At 42.8% G+C, this 20,339-nt stretch overlaps 2 protein-coding genes across 3 annotated transcripts in view; both read right to left on the reverse strand.

The window, feature by feature from the left end:
- The window catches only part of GAB2 (GRB2 associated binding protein 2), a 184,278-nt gene extending 182,564 nt beyond the window's left edge, over positions 1-1,714 (reverse strand). The window contains 1 exon segment of the mRNA XM_032427087.1: positions 1,562-1,714. Coding sequence (XP_032282978.1) covers positions 1,562-1,636 — 75 coding nt within the window. The 5' untranslated portion in view covers positions 1,637-1,714.
- Positions 1,715-10,572: 8,858 nt separating this feature from the next.
- The window catches only part of NARS2 (asparaginyl-tRNA synthetase 2, mitochondrial), a 132,350-nt gene continuing 122,583 nt past the window's right edge, over positions 10,573-20,339 (reverse strand). For both annotated transcript variants that reach the window (XM_032427025.1, XM_032427026.1), the window contains one exon: positions 10,573-18,509. In XM_032427025.1, the coding sequence (XP_032282916.1) occupies positions 18,365-18,509 (145 nt within the window). In that variant the 3' untranslated portion in view covers positions 10,573-18,364. The remainder of the gene's footprint in view (positions 18,510-20,339) is intronic.

Consider the following 20,339-nt stretch of genomic DNA (forward strand, 5'->3'; position numbering starts at 1 on the left):
TGAGCTGATACAACTCTGAAAAGGGGAAAAGTCTCTTTCTTAGTAATTATACTGCTTTGGCTACCTGGACATCCCTGAAAAATGAGCTTTAGAACTGAGATGAACACTTCATTGCCTCATCCCTACTGTATTTTAAATCTATGTCCACTTTCAAAAGTCATTGTTAAATACTTAAGAGTCTTCTCAGCAAGTGATTTAAATAAGAGCCTGCTTTCATCTACATACATACACACACACTCGCACGCCCCAACAACACTTCCTTTGAAAAACAGAATGTCACTTCCTCAATCCAGAGGCCAGAAGTCCCTCAGTTCTGATCAGGGGAGCCAAGACAGGAAACTCTGGTAAGCTTCTGCCTCTCCCCCCATGGACAGCCACTGGTGCAGCTGACAGAGGGCAGGGTCTATTCAGAGCTCCCTTGATGCACTGCAGCTGGAAGGCAACAGCTCACTTTCATGCTGTGGGAATGATCCCAGAGAGTCCAGCACCAAGGGTCAGTGTAACAAGGGCATTTCATAGGCAAGTGAAGAGACCTTGACACCTTTTACCGACCTTCCATTTCCAAACGCCCGCAAAGAGCCCAGGGCTGATTGTAATTAGCACGATCTTGTACTTTGACCCCATCAGGCAAGGCACGGGACGGAGAGGGGGGGAGTGTTAGCCAGACCTCCTCACCAGTCAGCACCAGACTGTATACCACCTTCCCCTCGATGTTGCCAGTTTCTCACCCAGAAGGGAGAGGCTGTCCCAGCAATTTCGGTAAACACCGTCGGTGAGCACCACCTGGCAACTGAGAACCTGGATTTCTCCCGACCCCAGGTACCTAGGACCGCACAAAACCTGGGCCAGTTATACCAGACCAAACTGCAGTGTCACCATCGTGGGGTGGGGTGGGGGGATGTATGTGAGAGACATACAGAATAAAGGGAAAGAAGGGGGACAAACAAATGAGTCACTTAATACAAGAGCTGCACATGCCGCTGACGCTGCCCGTGATGCAGAGGCTGTGGACTGGAAGGAAGCAGGCGGTCACCCGGGAGGGGCGGGCAGAGAAAGGCAAGGGGGAAAGGGTGTGAGGCGCCTCGCCCTTTGTGGGGACGGGGCTGCGCCGCCCCGCAGACTGCGCCCCCCTTTCCCGCCCACTCCCCCAGCCCCGCAGGCTGAAGCCGCCCGGGGTTACGATGGTCCCCCAAGCCCCGGGAATCAACTCTCTCGGTCTCCAAAAACAATCAATACAAACTTCAATACCGTATTTAGTTTACACGGAGGCTGGCTGGGGAGGCGCCGCCGCCGCGCCCGCCCAGCGGAGAGGGAGCCGCAGCCTCAACCTGCCCGCCCGCCCGCTCCGCCCCTCCGCGGCGCACCTGTGACAGGTGTGCAGGTGCCCCACACAGCCCCGAGCCGCGGGGCGCGCCGGCCGCTCCTCGCCCCCCCGGGACCCCAGGGCCCGCCCTCCCCTTCGGCGCCGCCCCTCCCGGAGCCCCCAGCCCCTGGGCAGGCCGCGGGGCGCCCCCCCCACCCGCGCCGTCCGCCGCCGCACCCGCTCGCCGCCCGCACTCACATAGCGCCTCAACTTCTTCTCGGGGGGCGATTTCCTCAGCCAGCCGGTGCACACCACGTCGCCGCCGCCGCTCATGCTGCCGGCCGCCTGGAGCCCGCCGCGGGGTCGGGCAGACAAGGGCGCGGGCGCGGGCCGCTGGGTCAGCCGGCCGGCGGTGCGCAGCTCGCGGGGGAGGGGAGGGGCCGGGGCGGCCAGCGGCCGCGGGGCGACGACGAGGCGGCGCGGCGCGGGCTCGGCCGCTTCGCGCGCTCCCGCTCTCCCTGCGCGCGCCCGCGCCCGCGCGCACTCCCAGCCGGGCCGCGGTGGGAGCGCCACAGCAGGAAAAAGGGCGGCGCGCGCTCACCACGCCCACAGCCCGCCGCGCCCCCCGGCGGGCCGCCTTCAAAGACGCAAACCGCCTCGCTTCTTGGGAGCCGGGAGGCCCGGGGTTTGCTCGGTCGCCGAAGCCTGCCGCCAGCCGTGACCCCCTGGTCTTGCTCCCCTCCGCCCCAAGCCTCAACAGCAAGCAGGAGGCGGCCGCGCCCCTGGTGGGGGTGGGGTGAAGGGAAGGGGCTGCGCGCCCTCGATCGCGAATCGATTTTTCACAGAGGGTCGTCAGGCAGGGACCCAAGGGCTGCTCGCGTTTCTTATCCATTCCGAGTTTCAGGTTTCAGTGGGTCAGGTTCTGGCAGAAATTAGTGATCCGCTTCCCAGCAAGAGTTTCATTAACTCTCGCACCCCCTTGGCGGGAGAAGCAAAGAGACTATTACGTGCTGGGCGCTTTTATATTCCTTGTTTACATGACTGTCTTCACAAATCTACAAATTGGGCGAGCCGTATTATTCCCATTTTGCGGATAGCCTAAAGTCCCAAAGCTTGTGCAATAGAGCGGCAAGTTTCTAATGCTGTGGCTGGGGGTGTGGTGAGGGTGGTCTTGCTCATCTGCTATTTAAAGTGGGGTAATTGCTTTAGTGTCTACCGATCAACTTGGGGGCCTCTTATTACCAGCAAATAAAGTCCAGCTGGCTTCTGCATTGCCTCTGGGAAAAACAATTCAGGAGAAGAAAATTCGTGTGATTTGCAGGATCGAAGTGAAAGTGAGTCAATCTATTTCATAGTGAATTAGAAGGCAAGGTGGTGTAGAACAAGAAATTGGGGTTAAAATTCCCCAGAGTCCAAATCACTGACACGGGTTATAAAACCTCTCTGGGGCTCATATGAAAATTGGAATCTGATGATACTTCTCTCACTGCATTGTGGTGAGGTTTAACTGAAATAAAGTATGTGTAAGCACACACTTGATAACCTCAGTACTTCAGGGGGAGGATGGAGGGGGGAAAAAAAACACCCACCTTTGGTCGGGGCTCTTTTCAACTCACAAAGTACCTTTAGGAGCAGCATTAATAGGTAGGTCCTCCCCCAACTTCTCTGAGAAGTGGATAGTAACCCATTTCATCATAGGGTGCTGTGCTGTGGGGCAGATGAGTGGGAGAAACAGCATCTCACACTTCCCATACAACTTAAGACCAAGGCTATTTTGCTCATTTTCCTGTCTCTGTGCAGCAAAGCTAGTTGTTTCAAGCTGTTGGACATTGTTCTGGTTTTACAGATCTTGCCTGGGTTGGAGAAAGTTCACTCTCTTCAATCAGTTTGTAAATGCTAATCCTTTACTATATGCTTAGCTTTTCTAAGCATCCTGAGAGGTAGAGATCAGCTCCCTGCACCCATCATTTCATTGACTTTCTTCACTATCCAGTGAGCTGCTGGATTGAATGTAAAGCCGGAACCATCAGGCTATGGCTGGGACCAGAGCTCCCTTAGCCTTCCAATTTAGAAATCTTTAAGCCACACTGAAGGGCCACTACTAGAATTACAGCCATTTTAACCTCTTACTTTGAGCATCTTGAAACCCTCTGAGACAAATATCAAAATAGTCAAGTCTGCCAAATCAATCAGGAGGCGGTGACTCCCAACCAAAATAAAGCAATCTGACTTCATTCACATCTGAGTCATGGTGCCAAGTCTCAGTGATTGCAGTCTGCATGGTTTGCAGCTGAGGTGTATGATGCAAGTCAGGCATACATATGCCTTATCTTTCTCTAGAAGAGTAGTCTTCTAATACATACCCTTTGATAGTTGCATGGGCTGCATTCTGCCAGAAGCTCTTGAGGGTCTTATGTTGTTTTGCAAAAGACCCTCTGCTCCCCGTTATTTACAATTCCATGTGGATATAGAAAAGTGTGATGTTCTGAGCCAATGGCAGGAGGGGCCTCAAAAGACAACAGAGTAACAGGTCTTCCCAGCAATCCAAAAGTGGTCCCTTCCCATGAAACTTCCCCTTAAGCTGACATGGGGTAAAGTGAAGAAGCAATTAACATCTCCTAAAAGTGAAAATCCTCCTCGAATTTCTTTTGGTGGGCAAAACCAAGTAGTAATGTGGGTCTTTTGTAAAAGTGAAGGGGTGTAAGGCAAACTTTTGGATAGTGGGGAAAACTTGTATCAGTTTCAGGAAGTCTTCTCTGAACACACCGTTTCTTTCCCAAAAGTTAGAAAAAAGGGGCTCTTCTTGGTGCTCTCTGGCCCCCCACCCCACCTTTATCATTACTTAGCTGCCAGCACCCAGCTCAGGCTGCACACATAGGAGGCAGGACTGCTGCTGAGGTTCTTGGCTGCTGTGGCTCAGTCTGAGCCTGAGGTGTGTGCCAGGCCTGGGAACAGCCCTCGGACAGAACGTTCCTGTCTGGGCCTTCACTAAGTCCTCTCCACTCCCCGCCGTCTTTTTTTTTTTAATGCCCTCTGGTTTTCGCTGGTGAGAAGTGGAAAATGAATTAGGAGTGATTTATTTGCATGATAGGCGCCATCTATTGGAACCAGTAGGGATGACAGCCCCCCAACCCCAGCCCCCAAACCTGTGAGGACATGCATCACTAGTCTATAATTTAGGCAATTTTGATTAAAGACCATGGGTATTTCCTGGGGGGAATTAACGACTGGCTGCAAAGAGCGCTTTGGGTCATTAATTCTATCTTCTCATTAAATCCTCAGGAAATGACCATCTTATGGCGAGAGCTCCTCTGGAGGAAGCATTGCAGAGATGAGAACCGCACACCTGGGAAGAAAACATGGGCACAAGGTTTTGCTTTCCCTCCTCCCCCCCCACCCCCAAGCCTGGGTTCTAAAGGGTGCACTCTGGCTTTGAGTGTCGTCAGCAACAGCCTGCATCCGTGCCTGTCTGGGAGTTGAGGGTTTGTGGCCAGTGGCAGGTGCATAGCTGATGGAACGGTCCCAGGAACGGGTTGGAAGGAGAGTTGTCCTCAACTGCACACCAGGCTAGCGTGATTAATACCACCCACTCCAGTCTTGACGTCAGTGATTGGACTGGGGGTGGGGGATGGATGTTTGTGTCCTAGCCATGCTGCCTTTTCTCCCCTTCAATTTAGTTGACAGGTTAATTTCAGAGCTGAGTACTGCTTGCCAAGGTCAGTGTGGCCAGCTGAGCCACCTCAGCTAGTGACTTTCAGGACACTGGACTCTCATGAATGTTGAGGTGTGTGCCTTTTTAACCCTGGGATGCTTTGAGCCCATTTGGTTCCATCAAATTACTGTGACCTACTCAAATCCATTTCTGGCATATGAAGGGGACTGGGATCTGAAAGTGGGCTTGGGGTGTGGCTGAAGACCTAATTGGGTTTCCTCCCTGTCTGCAGCTGCTAAAAAACTGAAGTTGTTTGACATTACACCCAGTGGAAGATATTTTGGAAATAAACTTTCTTATAGGGAAATGTTTGAGCAAGTCCAGTTTCCCAATTTCTCCTTTGTAAGAAACTAGAACCTGTGCTGCTTTGGGGCAGTTAGACTTCTGAGACATTTCTGCTGACACTGGTGAGGGTGGTACATCATTGCGTTCACAGATCATGCTGCAGTTACCATATTCTCCCAAGGACAAAGACTTGTCAAGTGCCTGAGAAAGTGCCCTCGTACTCCAAACCACATTTTCCATGATGGCCCCTTACTTCCTTCAGAGAGAACTCCTACCTTGCATTAGATCTTGAACATATGTCAAGACCCCTTTCCTTAAAACTCACCAGCCCCACTCCTCAGCATAGTTGTTCATGTTTTTCTGAATTCACATTGCACCTGTATAGGTTATCACAGTGTACTGCAAATACTTGGGCAGGGTGTGTCTTCCTTATTCTTATATCCCTGAAGCTTCCCTGCATGGTATCAGGCACACAATCAATGCTCACAGAATGTTGTGAGAATGAAAAACAAAAAACAAAAAACCCTTAAAGGATGGCACGTGGGAGCGGTGGACTCCTGGAGCATCCAGGAGTCTCTGATCCATCCACACCAGAAAATAGTATCTGTGAAGATACTTATAAGCAGCTGGAGTGTTTAATCCGCAGGGACTGGCCTTGTGGGAAGGGCTGAGCAGGTGGAGGTAATCCTTTGCAGTTTCACTTTTAGGGGTGGTTGAAATCCTTGGGTAATTTCTAAAACATCGGCTCCTTAGACCTTTTGATTTCTCTCTTGACTCCAGAGAGGTAACTGTTAACCCTTGGCTTCCAAACCCCAACACTGTTGTGTAGACTCCCCAGATACTCTCCTCTCTGGGACTAAGAAGTAAATCATTTGTGGTTTATCTGATAGCTGGCCTCATTCTGACAGTCCTACAGGGGTGCTGTCACTTAGCCCCTTGTACCCACACATGTGAGAAATCATGTCCCCTGAGTCAAAGTGGGTTTCTCCCAACAGGTGACCAGAAATGCCATTTTCTTCTGCACCGAGTGCATGCATAGTGGCTTTGCAGATTTGCTAGTTTCTGTTTTGTTGGGGATCCAAAGGCCACAGGAGACCATCTCATTTAACTAATTCTACCAATTACCCAAAATGGTTGTCTGACCCACACAGCCAGGGATGTGCTGGTAAATGTTTAAAAACTGGCTCTCTGGTGGTGGCGGCAGTGGCCTTGATTTGTAGTATGTGACAATTTTTGTGGTGCAAATATTATACCTCCTCACCTCCCTGACCAATTTTAAGCTATCAACTTTATGTGTATGAACAGTTAAGAGATGCTAAGTAATACATCATTATTTAGTACTTCCAACATATACAGTAGAAAAAAATGCCAAGAGCAAACAGTGAAATGTAGTGAAATAATTAGTAACTAGTGAATTTTGATTACTTATTCCGTTTTTATTATAACATTTAATTGTAAGTTTATGAGTTAATTTTTTTATTAACCTATCATTCATTGGCCATAAGTCATCCTTTTTTTCCCCATAAGTCACCCTTTTAAAGTGTGCAACTCAGTGGTTTTCAGTATAGTCACTGAGTTGTGCAACCATCATTGCTGTCTGATTTCAGACCATTTTTATTGCCCCAGAAAGAAACTCTATATCCATTAGCAGTCACTCCTCGTTCCCCTAATCCCAAACCCCTGGCAGCCACTGATCTACTTTGTCTCTATGGATTTGCAATTCTGGATATTCCATGTAATTGGAATCATACAATACGTGGCCTCTTGTGTCTGACTTCTTTCACTTTCTATGTTTTCAAGGTTCCTCTGTGTTGTAGCATCCATTGGTTCTTCCCTTTTTTCGCTGAATAATATCCCTTTGACTGGAGATACCACATTTTATTCATTCTTCAGTTGTTGAATATTTCAGTTGTTTCCACTTTTTGGCTACTATGCATAATGTTGCTGTGAACATTCATCCCTGTACGAGTTTTTGTGTGGATGTATGTTTTCACTACTCTTGAGTATATACCTAGGAGTCAAACTGCTGGATCATAGGGTGAGTCTGTGTTTAACTTTTTTTTTTAAGTAATCTCTACACCCAATGTGGGGCTCAAACCCATGACCCTGAGATCAAGAGTCACATATTCTACCAATTGAGCCAGCCAGGCGCCTGCGTTTAACTTTTTAAGGAACTGTTGAACTGTTTCCCGCAGTGGGTTACACCATTTTACACTACCAGCAACGTATGGAAGTTCCAATCTGTCTCCATCTTCTCCGATACTTGTTACTTTCCATTTTAAATTATTTAATTTTAATAATGCTTTTTTTTTTTTTTTTTAAACAATCAGCTTGCAAAATTTTTCACCACAATCTGTTCTCATGGGCTGGTACAAGCCAGTCTTAGCATACAACTGCATACAGCCTATCTCAGAAAGTCCCACCATCCTTCTTTGTAGTAGTAAGTTCCACTTCTTTTTTGCTGACAAGAGCATACTCAATAGATTTCTATTTCCTTCTTCCATCCTTCCTATAGAAAACCGAAACCTTAGAAGGTCTCATTTTTTTTTCTATTTTGGAATCAAGAAGATTTTTGATTCTGGAGTATCACAAAGTTTTCAACTCCCACCAAGCAACTCTGGGAAGAACAGAGTGTTTCCCTCCTACATTTGTGTTGAGAAACAAAAATAAAAAACAAAATGTATCTTCCTGACACCAAGCTGTATCTTCTGGATGAGCTCTCAAGCAGTTGCTTCAACAGGGCAAACAGCTGTGGTCTGTTTCAACATAATTTGATGTAATCAGGGTTAATTTTGATGATGCAGTAACTCTGAAGACTGTTTTTTAACTGGATTACTGTTGGGTCAACAATCATGTGGTATTACACTTAGTGGCTGAAACAAAAGCCAGAATTAAAATAGCTTCCCCCCAGCCCCTTCTAAATGACAGTCCCAATGGGATTAGGAGTTATGAGGCACATTTAACACAATTAACCAAAAAAGGAAAGTAGTTGCAGTCAAATTACATGCAAGCTTCTCCAAGGTCCAGAGTGTTGACTGAGGAAAGAGCCGGAAACTTTTTTGTTGCTGTTTTCTTTTCCTAGAGTGATTAGAAATATGTTGGCAGTAATCACTATAACTTAACATTTTTGTTACATTCTAGGAAAAAGCCCTAAGATTTTCTTCAGAAAAATTTTCCTGAACCAAATGACGATTTTAGCAGTCCACAGTTCCCTATTTTCCATGCATGTTTTCAAAGTGATGATTTTAAGTGAGGACTCAATTCAGGATGCGGCATACCAGGGCTGAATGGATGTGGTACACAAAGCTCTACACACATTTGGAACTGTTTCTGAAGAGCAAAATCTTTTATCTTACTCTCATTGTTTACGGCCAGCCAGCAGCAGGGTCAGGGTCGCTCTAGGCACACACGCTTTTTTTTAGTGTCTTACAGTTTTCAGTTTTGGCTAGTCTGAAACACAGTGAAGGCTCATGACAAAAGCCATTCTTAACACAGTTCTGGAAAGAATCTTCAAAAATAGATGTCTTGCAAAGCTGCCAATTGTATTGGTTCTTCAAAACCTCTCTAATCCAATTTTGTAGTTCAAGAAAGGTCTGATATTTGTCCAATCCTCTCTGTAAAAAAGCCTCCATTCATGTTTTCTGCTTTTATGACTTAGGGAATCAAGAATCACCTACCCTCCTATGGCATTTTATTTATCAGGAATTTCTCATCTACATAATTTCCTGATTAGCATATATTCTGGGATAATATGTGGGTATGACTAAAAGGTAATGAGACTACAAATCAAAAAAAGTAATGACAATTCTTTCCATAAGTCAGATAGTGTATTAATGTTTTCTTTTCAGTTGTAAAAGCAGATAACTGTTTTAAATTTGCTTAAGCCCAAAGAGGGAATTTATTGGTAAGAAAATGAGGCATCTCCCATGGAACACAAGAAAAAGTTGAATAATCTAGCCTCAGGAAGGTTGGCAACTGAGGACTAAATATAGCAAAAACTAGGCTGCCAGTCTGTATATGTGTGTCTGTCTCTCTCACAGACCATATGGTTTTTCATCTCTGAGCATGTGCCTTTCTTTCTGCAGACTGCCTTCTCTGTTTCTTGAGGCACATGGTTGGCCTACATCTCCTAAATTTACATATTCCTGGTTCAAGCAACCACCAGACTCTCTAGTGTTCTTAACCCCATTTTTCTGAGAGAAAATGAGACTGGCCCATTTTGGTCAGGTGTGTCCACCCCTCATCCAATCAGCAAGGGAAGCTCCTGTCCCCAGTATGTCTGCTGGGAATCCATTGGCTAGGATGGGGTGGGGGGGAATTCTCAGAGGAGGAATGGGTTTGATAACTAAGCCACCTTGAAAAGTATTTAAGAGAGGCAAGAAAACCAATCTTGTTTCGTTCAGGACGTGGCCAGTACCCATCATTTGAAACTCTGAAAACACTTAGAAAGGCATATACTTTTATCCAAATACAAACTATATATCCGAATACATGTTACTTAGGAAAGGTCATTTATGTCCTTGTTAAATTCTCAAAGAAGATTTTCTTAGAACCTACTACAAGTTCAGCATAGGAACACAGAGACGAGTAAGACCAGGGTCTTAAGAAGTTCAGGGTCTTTCTGGGGAGAGAAATAGGTAGGCAGATGTCTATAGCAGTGTGTGGGCAATGTTGTTATAATAAAGGTATGTTCAAAGGATGGTGGGAGCCAGAGGAATTATCAACCAGCTGTATGGGAACTGAAACTGTAAGATCTTAGGTTTTGCTTGTTTTGGGGTGCCCCACAGAGGGACACACAGAGTTAGCATTAATTAACATTTGCTGAACTAATGACCTAAGCTACTTCAATTTGGAGACAAGAAGCCTGTCTAGATTTGGAAAGCAAGGCAGAGAACACTAACTGAAAATCTAAGCAACTCTAAGTTCATCTGGTATTTGCTTCTGAATTTCTTCCATCAATCAAATACATTCATTCATTCTTTTTTTTTTTTTAATTTTTTTATTGTTATGTTAATCCCCATACATTACATCATTAGTTTTAGATATAGTGTTCCATGATTCATTGTTTGTGCATAACACCCAGTGCTCCATGCAGAACGTGCCCTCCTCAATACCCATCACCAGGCTAACCCATCCTCCCAACCCCCTCCCCTCTAGAACCCTCAGTTTGTTTTTCAGAGTCCATCGTCTCTCATGGTTCGTCTCCCCCTCCGATTTCCCCCCCTTCATTCTTCCCCTCCTGCTACATTCTTCTTCTTTTTTTCTTTCTTAACGTATATTGCCATTCATTCATTCTTTACTGAGCACCTACTGTGTGCACGGCACGTGGCTAGGTGCTGGTTATATAATGATGAACCACAGAGCAATGTTCTTGAGAAGTCTGTTAAGTTACCATGCCCTAGAAACTCAGCTTCAGTAACAGCTCCTAAGGACAGTTACTAACTGAACTCATAAATACTTTTGACTCCTGACTCTTTGTTCTATGTTCAGGCAGTGGCTCCAGACTTGGATTTTTAAGCTGAAAGGGCTAGTTTAAAAATTTATGAAATAGTTCAGACACAGAAAGAGGGAAAAGCCAGTTTGGGAATTACTTTTTAAGGAATATTTTCCTTTGGTCTGATGGACATATTTCCTCTTTTTTTTTTTTTGGACACCTCAATGACACCTAATTCATTCAAGAGTTATTTAATCAGTACCCACTATGTGCCAGATACTCTCCAAGGCACTGCAGATAAAAAGATGGATGCAGTCTCCTCTGTGTTACGGAGCTTTTGTTCTGGCACAGAAGACAAATGACAGTTTAAGATGGCCAGTATTTGCATATGGTTCTGAAGGAGCATAATGAAAGGAGTGAGTCTGGAAGCCACTGTCCAACCATCGGTATCTTGAAGTACAAGTAATATAAACATGTGAAAATGTAGAAATCCTAGCTGCATTTTGGAATGTCACCCCTCTTGAAATAAAGCCTCGCAGCCTCAGGCAGTGTGATTAGAGTTGTAATATTTTGATTCTGGGTGACTAAGAGGTGACAGGTGTGTAGACTCAGAAAGCCACCCGAGCCTATTCACAGGCATGTGGAGACAAGTCGTGCTGCATCAGAATGCAGGGTATACTCTAACTCGATTGGCAAGACAGGAATCTGTTGAGGGCTGCTAACTCACTGGAAGAAAGCTAATCAAGAGCTAAATGACAGTCAAGCACCAAAACATGAAAGTTTCCACATATGGTAATTTTGTGCTTGTTGATCAATGAATAGACCACTTCTAAGTTTTTGAAAAACATTAACCGTATACATAAGAGCCTTCCAGAACAACTTAGTAAAGCAGATATGTTTGCTTGTTTCAATAAAATTGACATACCTGGTTGGGGAGTAAGTTGGAGAAATGAAGGGGAAAAATCTGGATGTTGATATATTACTGGGCATAGGAGGAATCAGAGTGGCAGAGAAACACAAGCATAGGAGAAAAAGAAAAAAAAAAAACCCACGGGTGAGGTAGTGGACAAGAAACGGAGGAAGAGATCCTAGGTCAAGAGGTGTGGTAGGCTTCATGCGACATGGGTTTGAGAGTAAGATCACTCTGTGGGCTGGCTTCCCCTCCTTGAAACAGAGGGATAAAAACCAGCTCAAAGGTGCAGGCAGAACAATCCAACATAGTATGTTCTTCAATGAGCAGATTTGTGTAATTATTATCTTTTACTGTAAAAATATTAAAACCTCACTGAAGCTTTCTCACAGAGTGGAATTAAACCACCTACATTAGTATCACCCAGGGTGACTGTTTCAGAAATGCAAACTGTGGGCTGTTCCATCTACTGAATCAGACTTTCTAGGGTAGGACCAATGTAATCTGAATTTTTTAATAAGCTCCCCAGGTGATTCTTATTCACAGTGCACAAAGACTGCACGCAAGGGAGTCCCTGAGGCAAGGAGCACGTCCTATTTATCTCTGTCTTCGCAGAGTCTAGCACTGGACCTGGCACAGTGAGTGCTCAGGAAGTTTACTGAACTGAGTAACACCAATGAGGTTTTGAAAGAAAAAGGTACTCAGTTCCACTGCCCTGAAAGAGCTGATCTCATTTTTTCCCCAGATGCTTCTAGTCCACATACACAGATTTTACAGTATTGTAACTGCAAACAACAATTTAACATTTTAACACTTTTTCTATAATTTTTAATGGCTATAAATTATTTCATTTAACATGCAATAAACATCTTAGTTCATACAGATTTTGAGTTTTGAAAAGGTTTCCCTCAGGAGATCTTCTATTTGTGCAGTTTATGAAACCCTTTTACACAGCCTTGTTTCTCATAATACTTTGTACGATAAGGACTACCCTCATTCTGCAGATGCCTATTCAAACCCATGAAATAAATTGCTCAAGGTCCCACAGCTCAAAAGTAGAACGTCAAGACTTAAATCAGAGTCTTTTCCCTCTATGTCTAATACCCTTCCCAAGACACTGAACATCTACCACATTTTCTGGCAGGAACCTGACCCAACAGTTTCCTGATGTGAAAACCTGTAGTGCAGTGTGTGGAAGATGGAAATTACACTTAAAGAGATCACTGTATCCTAACTGTACAGGAATGAGTTCCTGCCTTTCGGGGCACTGCAAAGAAAATGTGTATTGGTGGGAATCTTCAGTGAAAAAATGTATTGTTCTCCAACAACCAATGTGTATATGTCCCAAATCCATTTCTGCGATCCTCAAATGAAGGGGGTTGGGACTGCCCTGAACATTCTGAAACTGTAGTTAGGACTCCTCAGCAGTTATTACACCTCTCCAGGCTGTAAGACAGCCGGCAAGGAGGCACTGGAGACTTTGAAGCTCTTCTAATATCAAGACTCGTATCCTAGGATACTTGGGTAGCGGCTGAGTGGACAGTGGAGGGAAGCCTTTTTGCCAAGAGAAAGGCCCATTTTCAGGATCCACCGCCTGATGAATAACCCTAGTGGGGTGCAGCCATTCAGAGAAGGGCAGACTGTCCATCTGAGCAGCTTCAGAGATTCTATCCTGGAGAAGAGAAGGCTGGGGAGAAGAAATGGTGTTGCTGTGTTTCTAACTTATTACACAGGTTTTGGTAATATCAGGTCAGAGTTCTCCAAGGATAGGAAAAGTTCTCTCTTAGGTGGAGAGCTCCTATTCACCTAAGGGATAGTGAGGGGGTGAACTACCAGGAGCTGGGAAAATACAGGAGAGGACAGTTTATACATCACAGACAGGGAAAGAAATAAGATCTCTAGGAGATTTTTCAAATCCAGGATCCTACGAAAACAGCAAAGCGGTTATTGTTGAGCCAGTGTGCAGAGGTTTTAAGTCAGAGATTCACAGCTGCAAATAGCCCAGGTTCTGCAAAACACACTTCTAGCTGTTTCTATGTGTATGTGTAGCATGAAAAACCTCTGCTGGATGGGCCTACCACATTTCTATTCTCAGAGCATCATCCTGACATATCAAAGGTTAATCACTTTGGGGGAGGATATTAATAATCCCCACCAAAGTTCTTTCATCTGTCTTTCTATGTATATTCTAGGATGATCCTAAGAGGAAGGTAAGGCAAATAGGAATATAAACTCATAAAAAAAAAAATGAGGCATAGCAAGCTTAAGTACACTGCTGGGTCCAGGGCTCTATATTCCATTATCAGTGTTTCTCTTTACTAGAATGCATTGGAACTCAATCGTCATTTCCCTGCACACTCTTAAGTCTCTTCTCCTTGTGCAAAACAAGGACATCAGAGGCCAAAGTGTGTGTTTTGCAACACGTCCATTAAACTCTGGGGCTGAAGATGCAAAACTCTTTGGTTACTACAAAGCTCTGGGTTTTCAGTTTCTCTGGAGGCTAAGAGTGGTGAACTTTATTTGCAGTCTTACTCTTCCTTGATATTAGGAATTCTAATAACCAATCTTTGTAACAAAAAAATGAATCTTTTATTAAATCAAATGAATTTGAAGCATAGTAGGCTACAAAAGAACAAGGTCTATAATACACTGTGAGTACGTCAGACCATTTTGTAAACTGTAAAGCAACGTTCAAATGATAACAATTATGAGCAGTAAAGAAGTAGCATAAAGTTACTGAAGAGTCATGAGCTATGTTAATTCAATAGCTGCCTGAATGACAGTTTAGGAACCACCTAAACTCCTGACTTCTTCATAAAGTTCCCCTAGGAACTCCCACACGGTGTGCTAATAATGGCTGTAAATTCACTGGACTTCAAACCAAACTGCATAAGAGCTAACTGTAGCCTTAGCTGATCAGAAGGGCAACCCAGGGCTCCTAGTAATGGCAGAATGTCTAGGTTTCTAGAGGCGTGTTGACCATGATCTAATAAGATCTTATGCTAAGTCCTATTAATCATTTTGGTGTCGGGTGATTAAGGTTATTTTCTGTCCTTAATGCTTTTTCTTTTAATTTGGGCTATACACTGGGAAGAAACTACAATCAGATATTACTCCCACCTGTTTTCTTTTTATTATACATACTTTAGATTGCAGACTGAATACAAATATTGATCAGAAGCCAAAAAGCTCCACACATTTCTTATCAATTCAATCCAGGCCAATCTGTCTTTCAACTCTGCATTTTTATGTTCTTGCCTCACCACTTACTAAAATAAATATATGAATAAATAGCAATCCAATCCAAATAAGCATCTTTCATCTATAATTATCTGAAACAAGAGATTTAAAGAAGAGTAGAGTTAATCCATCTCACCAATTGCATCTTCAATGCCTGTTCAGTCATGCCTGAATGTCTAGATTCAATTTATAGAGAGTATGAATGTATAACATTGTAGAGGGGCGCTTCTGGCAGATCCTGTCTGAGAGGGACAAAAGGTCAAACAGTTCCTTTGCTGTTCTGTGATAGTTAGTCTCTGGGCTGAGTCAGAGGGTGGGAGAGTTATGTCTAGATCTGGAATGGATCACTCACACAATTAAGTTCTTGTCAGACCAAAAAAGAAAAAAAAAAAAAAAGACAGCACAACTTCCCCAGGCAAGAGGACAGCCAGATGGAAAGTAACTATTTTTCTCCACCTACTTCAAAATTTGAAATGAGAATGGAAATTAATGATGGAAAAACCATTTCTAAGTTTCAAAATACACTCTTTCTTGGGTGGCTGGGGTTATTATTTTGAGATGTTTGGAAATCTTGGGAAAACAGAAAATCAGATTTTTCCCTCATTGGAAACTGGTTACTCAAATAAAAATTAACACCCTCAAATCACCTTTTCTCTCACAAATTAAGTCCTATAAGAATATTAGTATAGTACAGGCAGTCCTCAACTATGAAATCTACACTTCTATTCATTATACACACAATTATACGATGCTGCTTATCCGTAGAATTTCGATATTCACATACTAGCTGACAAATGGACATTTTAAATTTTTTTTCCTGCTGTTGCTGCTTAGTTTTGGCATTTTCATCATCTTTGTCTGACACCAGTATTTGTTGTTGTTCAATTATTGGTAAAATAAAAATATTGAGCCAAAGATGTAAATTTTTAGGCTTCTTATGAGTGGCAAGTGTTTGGCTTCAACTAGATACTCGTTGTGTGGTCAAATGTAGAGGAAAAGAATGAATAAGTATGAAAGTTGGGAAATACACTGCTGAAGACTATCAAAAAGGCAGGGAACAAGGTTTATTTGAGAAGAACCTTCTCTCACCCCACATACACACACAAGGAACACACTTAAAAGTCTATTGTAAGACTTTCAGTGATTTGATTTCATGGTACATTTTCGGAGACCTAATGTGTACTAAAATAAAGTGTAAAGGTTAGACTCTAAATCAATTATTTTTAGTGACTATCTCCAGCACAGATTCCTGAAAGATCAAGAGACAGAAGAAGAATCCTTGGAGTTGATGCACTTGGGAAGGACAGTTCCACAGGTGACATAACTGGAGGCCACAAAGATGGTCTTGCTTACCAGTGCTCCACAGCTACATCGGTGGCGGCATGGGATAGGAACCTGGGGTTTTCCTGATTCACTATTTTTTGCACCACTGTTATTTAGGAGGCCCCACCATCACGTTGACATTAGAATTCTAGCTGGTTCCTCAAGACTTGCTGGAGACATGATTCCTGATAGCCTTGGAAAATATTAGTGCCTCCGGGTTGGGGGCCTGTGTTTGTGATTCTCACTCCACAAAATTAATACAGTATTAAGACCTGAATGTCAAATCAACACTGATGCTGAGAATGTTTTAGAATGGTTTCTGCATTTATCTCCCAGGCCTAAGGTTAAAGATCACCTTTTCAGAGATGCCTTCTCTAGCAAGCTTATCTATGCTTGCCCTGCTCTTTATAAAATTTTATAGCTTATGTCATATTTTGAAATAATACGTTTGTTTGCTTACTGATTGTGTATCTTCTCTAACAGACTATAAATTCCATGAAGGCAGGGGTCATTTCTGTTTTGTTCACTATCATTTATTTAGCACCTAGCACAATTCTTGGCATATAGAATAAGCTCAAATAATATTTGTTGAACAAACAAATGGATTTATCTCTCTAACCCATGATTGAGGCAAGCTTTATGAAAGCCCTAATTACCTCTTTTGTCCTGTCCTAAACTTGGTATCGAAGCCCAGGCTATTAAAGTTCTAGGGAACTAGATTTTAGCTCAGCAAATGCTACCAATTAGGGAGATGCAGAAACGGAATGAGCTATTTGGTGGGATACCGAGCACTTTGCCAAGAAGAGGCTGCCCAGGTGTATAGGATCTCTCTGCATCGGGCAGAAGTTTGGTCAGGAGAACATCTCAGTGACTTCTGTGATTTCCAGCTCTAAGGTTCTGCAGTTATTTTCAGTTGTTTGCTTTGAGTTAGGATGAAATAAAGTGCACATACACACTCATTAGGAAATAAACTAAGATAAATTATCTAATGAGACACAGAAAATTGATTATGTAGGCATGCATGCCGTTTACCCTTATTTGATACATACAAACTCTACTGAGTATACAACTTTGCTGTAAGTCATAGATATGTAACTTAATGAAGACTAAAAGAGTTAAAAACAATTTGTGTAGCATTTCACAGTTTTAAACACACACATACACCACTTTCATGTAACTGCTATATCAACTCTGAGGAAAATGACGTATGAACTCATACAGAGTTAAGTGGCTTGTCCAAAATCATATGCATAAAGCGCTACAATTGTCAGGTCTCAAACTCCCAAATGAGCAATCCTCTCAAAAACTCTAATAGACGATGTTACCCTTTGAGTCCAGAATTACCCATCCTTTAAGTTTAGCTATATTGGCATCCTCATCTTGCATTGAAAATACCTTTCTTCCAAATTTCACTGGGAAAAGGCCAAATGGAATTTAAAAATGTTTCTTTCATAGGTATCAAAAATCTATTTTATTGGTTATTAGAGAAGTTATAAACAGCTACTATAAACAAATTATAACAGTCATTAGTTTAGATAATTAATGCATCTCATTCGCTTTTATAATTAAAGATCAACAGTTATTAAATGTCACTTTTTTCACCCAGTCTGATGAAAGAAGATTTCAATTCAGAATAGTAACTTTATTAACTCAGTTAGGACCCTGAAAGGAATATTTTCTTCTGTGATGTCTAGTAAAGTGATGAAAATAAGATGGGCATTTATCATAGGTTAAATGGCACATGAAAAAAGATCCAACATTTTCTTTTTAGCTACTAGTGGTTCTCAAAGGCCACACAGGGCAGTGATCTAATGATTAAAGACAAATTAAAATACACTATCTCATCCTGTCTTGAGAGTTTGAAAGGACTCTGAGACCACAGTTCAGTCTTTTCATTTCTTCTTAATTGACATAACAGATTTGAGATTCTACCTGCCACAAGTACCTCTTTTTGAGGGAGTTCATCTTTCCGTGAAATGCTCTCAACTTTCTAAGAAAATTATGATCACTTCTATTTTTCATATGCTCTACCTTATGGCATGACAGTCACATACCGAAAACTTCTCCATTTCTAAAATTCAAACATGCATTCTCCTATATGCATATTCATGTGCAGTACCTCTGGCATGGGGTGATTTTCCTTAACCAGGCTTCCGGCTATAAAATACATGAATGAGTAAATCTTGGAAAAGGGATAACATCTTTGATATTGTCAATTCCCAAGATGCACTGCAGATAGCGTTCAAATCCCATCCCAAAACCTCCATGGGGAACAGATCCAAATCGACGGAGGTCCAGATACCTGATTTTGAAAAACAGAGAATCATCACCTATAGATGCTGTATTGGATCAGATGTCATGATAGAATTTTGTTTCAAAAGTATTTTGCAATCATCTGTTATCGTCCACATCATTTTGATAAACAAATCTTTTCCCTCCAAGGACAGGTGAAGGACACAGAGAAGTTAAAATGATCTGTCCAAGGTTACTCAGACAAACAGCAGCAAGTTCTGTCATGCATTCATGGGCTTTGGTCACTTGATCCTTTTTAAGTTATATATGTACTTATATACAGAAAACTTGCCTCATGAGGCTACAGAAAATGTTCTAATAACTTTACTATTTTTCTTGAAAATATACTTGTTTTCTATTTCTTAGTATGTTAATACTTCTTTTTCTTACTAAAATCATACTGTTCAATACACAGAAGAGGGTGAAGAGTTTTGCCTGATATCTTATTTTTTTTTTTTTTTTTTAAAGATTTTATTTATTTATTTGAGACAGAGAGAATGAGAGAGAGAGAGCACATGAGAGGGGGGAGGGTCAGAGGGAGAAGCAGGCTCCCTGCCGAGCAGGGAGCCCAATGCGGGACTCGATCCAGGGTCTCCAGGATCATGACCTGAGCCGAAGGCAGTCGCTTAACCAACTGAGCCACCCAGGCGCCCTTGCCTGATATCTTATAAAAGTCTTTTTTTTTTTTTTTTTTAAGATTTTTAAGTCTACTAGAATAGACTGTAAGCTCTATCAAGGGCAGGAACTGTGTCTTATTTCCAGTGTCTGCTCTTGAGTAGATGCTTCATTACTCTATGAAGATTTGTTGTTTGAAGGCACAAAAATAGACTCTTGAAATCTAGAGTGAAATTTCCAGTTGTGTGCTTCAAACCTAGTAGAATAAGTCCAGAGTCATTTTTCTGAAAGGCTAGCTAGGCTCTGAAGCTTATCTATACTCATTCTATTTCCACTTAAGATTACATGGCTAGAAAATGGTGCAGCCATGATTCAAACTCAGATTCCAACACACCAGCCTGTGATAAATTTATTTTACAAAAGGAAGAGAAGAAGGAAGACTTTGTAAGTATTTTTATTATGTCACTTGGTGGGGGAATTCTTTAGTTATACAATATTGATTAAATCAAGTTTAGAGCTTCTTGAATGATCTGTAAAATCAGTTCTAGAATAAAACTTAAGTGCTATATATGACTCTTCAAGAATAAAGACTATCATGGGTTGCCTGGGTGGATAAGGCAGTTAAACATCTGCCTTTGGCTTGGGTCATGATCCCAGGGTCCTAGGATCAAGCCCCTCGACAAGCCCCGTGTCAGGCTCCCTGTGAAGCCTGCTTCTCCCTCTCCCTGTGCCCCACATTCCCTGCTCATGCTCTCTCTTGCTCTCTCTCAAATAAATAAAATCTTAAAAAAAAAAACAAACTATCACCTATTTCCCCACTATTAATAATAATGACCACATGTATTGGTATTTTAGGCAGTTAAGACTGAATGCTTATCTTTCTAAAATAAAAAATGAATTGCAACAAGGTGAATTACAATCAAGTAAGGGATCAATAAACAGGAGTATCTAGTATAAAACTTCAGTTATTAAGAACTATCAAGAATAATGGAAGAAGGGGCACCTGGGTGGTCAGTCGGTTAAGCGTCTGCCTTCGGCTCAGGTCATGATCTTGGGGTCCTGGGATTAAGCCCCGCATCAGGGTCTCTGCTCAGCGGGGAGCCTACTTCTCCCTTTGCCTGCCACTCCCTCTGATTGTGCTTGCTCTCTCTCTCTCTCTCTGACAAATAAATAAAACCTTAAAAAAAAAGAATAATGGAAGAAGCACAGTCTTTTTTTTTTTTTT

This window comes from Phoca vitulina, unplaced genomic scaffold (assembly GCF_004348235.1).
Source record: "Phoca vitulina isolate PV1807 unplaced genomic scaffold, GSC_HSeal_1.0 scaffold36, whole genome shotgun sequence".
NCBI classification, from domain to species: Eukaryota; Metazoa; Chordata; class Mammalia; order Carnivora; family Phocidae; genus Phoca; species Phoca vitulina.